The sequence below is a fragment of the Mastomys coucha genome, unplaced genomic scaffold, assembly GCF_008632895.1.
Source record: "Mastomys coucha isolate ucsf_1 unplaced genomic scaffold, UCSF_Mcou_1 pScaffold15, whole genome shotgun sequence".
Lineage (NCBI taxonomy): Eukaryota > Metazoa > Chordata > Mammalia > Rodentia > Muridae > Mastomys > Mastomys coucha.
Window position 1 is genome coordinate 104,385,587 of NW_022196897.1, and position 6,059 is coordinate 104,391,645.

Sequence of the window (6,059 nt, forward strand, 5' to 3'; positions counted from 1 at the left end):
TTTTTTTTTTTTTTTTTTTTTGGTTTTTCGAGACAGGGTTTCTCTGTGTAGCTCTGGCTATCTTGGACTACTCACTCTGTAGACCAGCCTGGCCTCAAACTCAGAAATCCGCCTGCCTCTGCCTCCCAAGTGTTGGAATTAAAGGCATGTGCCACTACTGCCCGGTCAAATCTTACTTTTAACACTAAAAAACTGAATCATAGCACTAGAGCTCAGTTCCCAACACTTATATTAGATAAAAACCAGGCCATGCCTCCTCTTATGTGTCGATTTTTTTTATCCAGTAAGAGTGAACTCGCAGGTATAGCAGGATGGTTATGAAGGTAAGTGGTCTCAATGGTGAATATTTTAGGCTTTCTGTGCCAAACTCCACACATGTGGCGATGGAACAGCAGCCACAGGTGACCTAAACAGAAGGGCAAGGCTTTGTTCCAACGTACAGACACATATCTCCCCAACTGCTGGGATCAAGCCCCAGCCGGCCTTGTACATTCCAGAGCACTCTGCCATGGAACTACACCGCCTGCCCCAGAGTTTATTTTACCTAATTTTCACATCTCACAAAAGGTGATCTTCATTTCTCTGCTTTTTATCCATTTAAAGATAGGACAGATGGTTAGCCTGAGCTCTGCACACCCATGCTAACGCCTGCTGTGGCCTGCTGTGGTGTCTGGCACAAGCTCACTGCATCCCCCAAATTAGCAACTTTATTAAGTAGCATATCCCCACCTCTGTCTGTAGCCCTGGCCTCTCTGGACCACCCACACTCTGAGCCAGGGTGTGTGTAATGTGGATCAGATTCAGCTTTTTTGTGGATGGAGCACACCTTTCTTAGTCTGGTTTCTCTTCTGCTTAGCCCCGAGTCTGGATGGAGCACACCTCTTCCTTAGTTTGGTTTCTCTTCTGCTTAGCCCCGCGTCTTCCTTCCCCATTCCTTTCGTGAGAAGCTGGAAGTGTCTGCCCACTGATGTTTCTCTAATCTTTCTTTCCTTCCCGTGGCTGCCCTGTGACTCATACCTCCTGATACATCCCTCCTGAACCTCTTGCCCTTGTTCACCTGCCAGCCTTCTTACTTTATAGAAACTCTTCCAATCAGATGTTTAAATGCTGATGCCCAGGGCAAGGGTACCCTAGGTCCCTCCCACAGGACTCCTGGACCTCACATGCATTACAGAGGTCAAGGACTAGGGTAGCCAAGCTCCCATAACTCCACTGCTCACAGCCACTGTGCTGTGTCTTCCTCAATCGCTGTCTAATGTTTGACAGGCGCTCCTGGTGTATCCGAGCACTCTGACATGTTCAGAAAGCTTTGAGGTGTGTCTCAGCCTGGCCCCTCAGTGCCTACAGAGGCAGCTCTGCAGATTCCTTTGCACTTTAGTGTGTGCATGCACAGCATGTATGTACACATGTGTGTGGTGCTCTTACCCGCTGAGCCATCTCACCAGCCCTATTTAAAATTTTTTAAAGATTTATTTGTTATACGTAAGTACACTGTAGCTGTCTTTAGACACACCAGAAGAGGGCATCAGATCTCATTACGGATGGTTGTGAGCCACCATGTGGTTGCTGGGATTTGAACTCAGGACCTTTGGAAGACTAGTCAGTGCTCTTAACCGCTGAGCCATCTCTCCAGACCCGAAGCGGTCTATTTCTGTGAACTCAAAGGCAGTCTCTATAGTGGATTCTAGGCCAGCCAGGAACACAGTGAGACCCTGATTCAAATAAAAATAATTGTGTCTCTATGTATGCATACATACAGGCTTGTGTACGTGGGCAGGGCATATTTTACCTTCTGGTGTTTTGATTTAGTTTGGTTTTGGTTTTGAGATAGGATCTTGCTATGTAGTGAAAACTGACATGGAACTCTTTATAGAAAAACTAGTCTTAAATTGATAATCCTCTTATCTCAGACTCTTAAGTACAAGGATTGTAAATTGTGCCACCAGGGCCAAGTTTCTGTTTCTTGCTTTTTGGTGTGTGTGGATGCACACATTTGTGTATGGATGTATGTGTGGAGGTCAGAGGACAGTCTCAGGCGCCATTTCTCAGGTGCCATCCATCTTTTTGCTTTTGTCTGAGAATGGATTTCTCACTGGTCTGGACTCACCAAGTAGACTAGGCTGGCCAGCCAGTAAACCCCAGATATCCTCCTGTCTCTGCCTCCCCAGCCAGCACTGGGATTGTAAGTGCATGACATTTTATCTGGCTTTTTGATGTGGGTTCTGGGAACTGAACTCAAGTCTTTATGCTTTCAAGGAAACACTTTCCAGATGGAGCATTCTCCCCGTTCCGTTCCGTTCCGTTCTGTTCTGCCCCGCCCCGCCCCGCCCCACCCCACCCCGCCCCGCCCCACTCTGCTCTGCAGTATCCTCACTAGGGGGCCTGGCTCATTTGAGTTAGTAACTCAGCACTTGGCCATTTCAGTTTTTACAATGTCAGTTATCCCAGGTAATGTCCTAGAAGTCCTTTATGTCATCACTTATGCAAAGATTCTTAACAAACAAGGTCATATCATGAGTTCTAGAGGTTCTGTGGGTGCAAGGATGGGGGCCATCAAACCCATTTTTAGCAGGAATCCATCTCTGTGCTTATCTCTCTGACAGGGCCTAGCTCTCAGGTGAAGGAAGCCTCAACTGTTGGGTTTCCTGGAAATTCCTTGTAGTTGATGGCAGAGGCACCATGTCCCATGGTCCCTTACCCTGGAGCACCAAGGCCATCTGAGTTGTTTCCACTAGCACTCGGCTGAAGGCCTCTGTCCAGACTCAGCATGGTAGGGAGGAGTGATGCCTTTGTTGTTGTGTATGAGTGTATCTCTTACCATTGTATGTCTAGTGTACTACTTGGTACTATTTATGTGCCTGGTGCGCATGGGGGCCAGAAGAGGGCATCAGAAAACCTGCAACTGGAGTATGGATGGTTCTGAGCCACTGTGTGGGATAAGAGCCAGTGTTCTTAACCACTGAGCCATCTCCCAGGACCATTCCACCCATAAGCACCCATTTGCTTGTTTGTTTGTCAAAATGTACTCTTATACATCCTAGGCTGAGTTCAGACTTTCTATGTATCCTAGGACAACCTTCTGATCCTCCTGCCTCCACCTTCTGAATGCTGGAATTATAGGCATATATCACCACTGTTTTATTTAGCACTAGGGAATCGAACCCTGCTTTATGCCAATGCCAAGCAGGCAGTCCACCAATGGAGCTACACCTGAAGCCCCAGAGGAAAGATGATGTTTTCATTATACACTTTTTTGATTGGCCTTTTTGTTGTTGTTGTGTTGTTTTGTTTTGGAGACAGGGTTTCTCTGTATAGCCTTGGCTGTCCTGAAACTCACTCTGTAGACCAGGCTGGCCTCAAACTCAGAAATCCACCTGCCTCTGCCTCCCAAGTGCTGGGATTAAAGGTGTGTGCCACCACTGCCCGGCTTTTGATCGGCTTTTAAAGAAATTGTTACTTTAACTTTTTTAAGTAGTCAGCAGAAGTCCCTGCTTATTGTAGAAAATAAGAGTAGACTCACCCCCCACCCGGTATACACACACACATGCAGATTTTTTTTTCCTAAATGAGATTAGATAATCTAGCATATAGAATTCAGTTACTTGCTTCAGACAATCTACTAGTCATAATGTGACTGCATAGAGAGCAAGGTTCTGACTTTGTTGAGAACCCTTTCTGTGCTTGTACAGGCTACTGAGTCTAGGTTGGCCTCCACCCATCTTGTTTACTAAGAGAGCCTTAGTCTACCCACTGACAGTTGATTTTACTTCCGTTTCTCTCAGGTTCCCGGATCCCTCGAATCTGGATGGGCATAGACCTAAAGGTCCAGCTGCAGAAACCCCTGGTACTGAGAGAGGCAGACAACACAGGCTGGCACCTACTGCAAGGTGACAGTGATGTCAGAGTAGAGGTGAGATGCTGGGCTGGATCCCTGACTCCTTCGGGGGCTGTAGGCCAGCCATTGGCTTATCTGGTGTTGGCTTGAGAAGAGAGCAGGATTCACCTGATATCTAGTCTCTGTGCTCTCCCAGGACGGCGGCCGGGGCTGGGGGTTGGGGGGAGTGCAGTGCATGGCTGGGAGGACCTGTTGTCAGAGAACATCAGGAAGTGGCCGAGCTTCATGACCAAGCTTCATGACCAGTGTTGTGTATAGAGAAACCGTCCAGAAGAAGTGGAACTGTGGGGACTTAAGGAGGGAACCTACCTGTTTCAACTGACAAGAACTGACTCAGACCAGCTAGAAGAAACAGCCAACCTGACTATCACTGTGCTAACTGCCAAGCAGACAGAAGGTGACTGGGGGTGGACATGAGGCATCTAGAGCCCCCCCCACCCCACTGATAACCCTCTAGTCCTAATTCACAAGTTGTCCATCTAGATTATTGCCTGGCATCCTACAAGGTGGGCCGCTGCCGGGGCTCCTTCCCACGCTGGTACTACGACCCCAAGGATCAGGTCTGCAAACGGTTCACTTTTGGAGGTTGCCTGGGCAACAAGAACAACTACCTTCGTGAGGAGGAGTGCATGTTAGCCTGCAAGGATGTGCAAGGTGGGTCTGTGAGAGGCAGCTTTGGAGCCCAGGCGACTGCCCAGGGCGGGCACTGGACTAGGGTTTCCCCATCATCTCATCATTGTTCGAGTCTGGCCACACCCCCTATTATTCCTCTGTTTTCTCCCCCAGGAATCTCACCTAAAAGGCTCCATCCAGGTGGGTTTTACATTTTTCTTTCCTTATTTCTTCCCCATCTTGATCTTCAGCCCATCCGGTGACCATACCCTGGCAAGCCTCCTTTTGCTCAGCTCCCACCACCCCGATGGTGTTCAGACACCTAACCCTCCCAGCACAGCAGCTTCCTGTCAGGGTCTGCCCAATTTACAGATAGGAGGAGCTGGGCTTGGTGAGCAGTGGGCTCATAGGGAGGCCCCAGTAGATGAGGGTCCCTTGGCACACACTCTGTGCCTGAACCTCACCTCACCATCACCACCCTACCCCACCCCCACCCCCACCCCCGTCCAGTGTGCTCTGGCAGCTGCCATGCCACCCAGTTCCGCTGTAGCAATGGCTGCTGTATCGATGGCTTCCTGGAGTGTGATGACACGCCAGACTGCCCTGATGGCTCCGACGAGGCCACCTGTGAAAAATGTGAGCTGGGGACAGGAGACGGGGCAGGTGGAAACCCTAACAGCTCTCATTTGTGCCTCTGGGTTCCCCACGGTTGGCCCTAGCCTCTGACCTCTCATCTCTGCAGACACCAGCGGCTTTGACGAGCTCCAGAATATTCACCTCCTCAGTGACAAAGGTGAGTCTCCCTGTTCCTCTGTGTCACAGGTTCTGGCACTGCTGTCCCCACTCTGTCCAACCGGCAGTGTCCCAGGGGTTTGCTATGTGTCCAGGCTGTGGACACACAGGCAGGGCCTGCTGAGCCCTCTTGCTGAGCTCTCTTAGCTCATTTCCCAGACACCACTAGTCACTCATCTGATAATTTCCATTACTGTAGACTTGTCGAACATATCACTAAATCAGATGTGTTCAGAAAATTTCATAGCACTGTCATACATGGAAAGCCACCATGACTTGACATCCACCTAGCATTGCAACTGTGCTTGTGTCCCACCACCACTGGGGGATAAGAGAAAAACAAATCAAAACTACCCATTATACAAATGTAACATGTACTAAAAATAAAGATAATAGCCTGGTGATGATGGCTTATGCCAGGAAGATCAGAAGTTCAAAGTCAGCTTCTGCTAAATAGAGTTAGCCTGTGAAATACAGTGAGATTCTCTAGTAAAGAAAAAGTTGGCTAGGCATGGTGGTGCATGCCTTTAATCCTAGGCAGAGGCAGGCAGATCTCTGAGTTCAAGGCCGGTCTTGTCTATAAAGTGAGTGCCAGGACAGTTAAGGCCACACAAAGAAGCCTACCTTAGGGAAAACTGGGAAGGGGGACAATATTTGAAGTGTAAATAAATAAAATAACTAATAAAAAAAAAATCTAGGGCTGGTGAGATGGCTCAGCAGGGAAGAGCACCGACTGCTCTTCGGAAGGTCATGAGTTCAA

At 48.7% G+C, this 6,059-nt stretch overlaps 1 protein-coding gene across 4 annotated transcripts in view; it reads left to right on the forward strand.

Moving 5' to 3' along the window:
• The window catches only part of Spint1 (serine peptidase inhibitor, Kunitz type 1), a 14,032-nt gene that overhangs the window by 5,306 nt on the left and 2,667 nt on the right, over positions 1 to 6,059 (forward strand). For all 4 annotated transcript variants that reach the window (XM_031371502.1, XM_031371501.1, XM_031371503.1 and 1 more), the window contains exons 3-8: positions 3,783 to 3,910; positions 4,154 to 4,292; positions 4,379 to 4,549; positions 4,682 to 4,708; positions 5,018 to 5,143; positions 5,250 to 5,300. In XM_031371502.1, the coding sequence (XP_031227362.1) occupies positions 3,783 to 3,910; positions 4,154 to 4,292; positions 4,379 to 4,549; positions 4,682 to 4,708; positions 5,018 to 5,143; positions 5,250 to 5,300 (642 nt within the window). The remainder of the gene's footprint in view (positions 1 to 3,782; positions 3,911 to 4,153; positions 4,293 to 4,378; positions 4,550 to 4,681; positions 4,709 to 5,017; positions 5,144 to 5,249; positions 5,301 to 6,059) is intronic.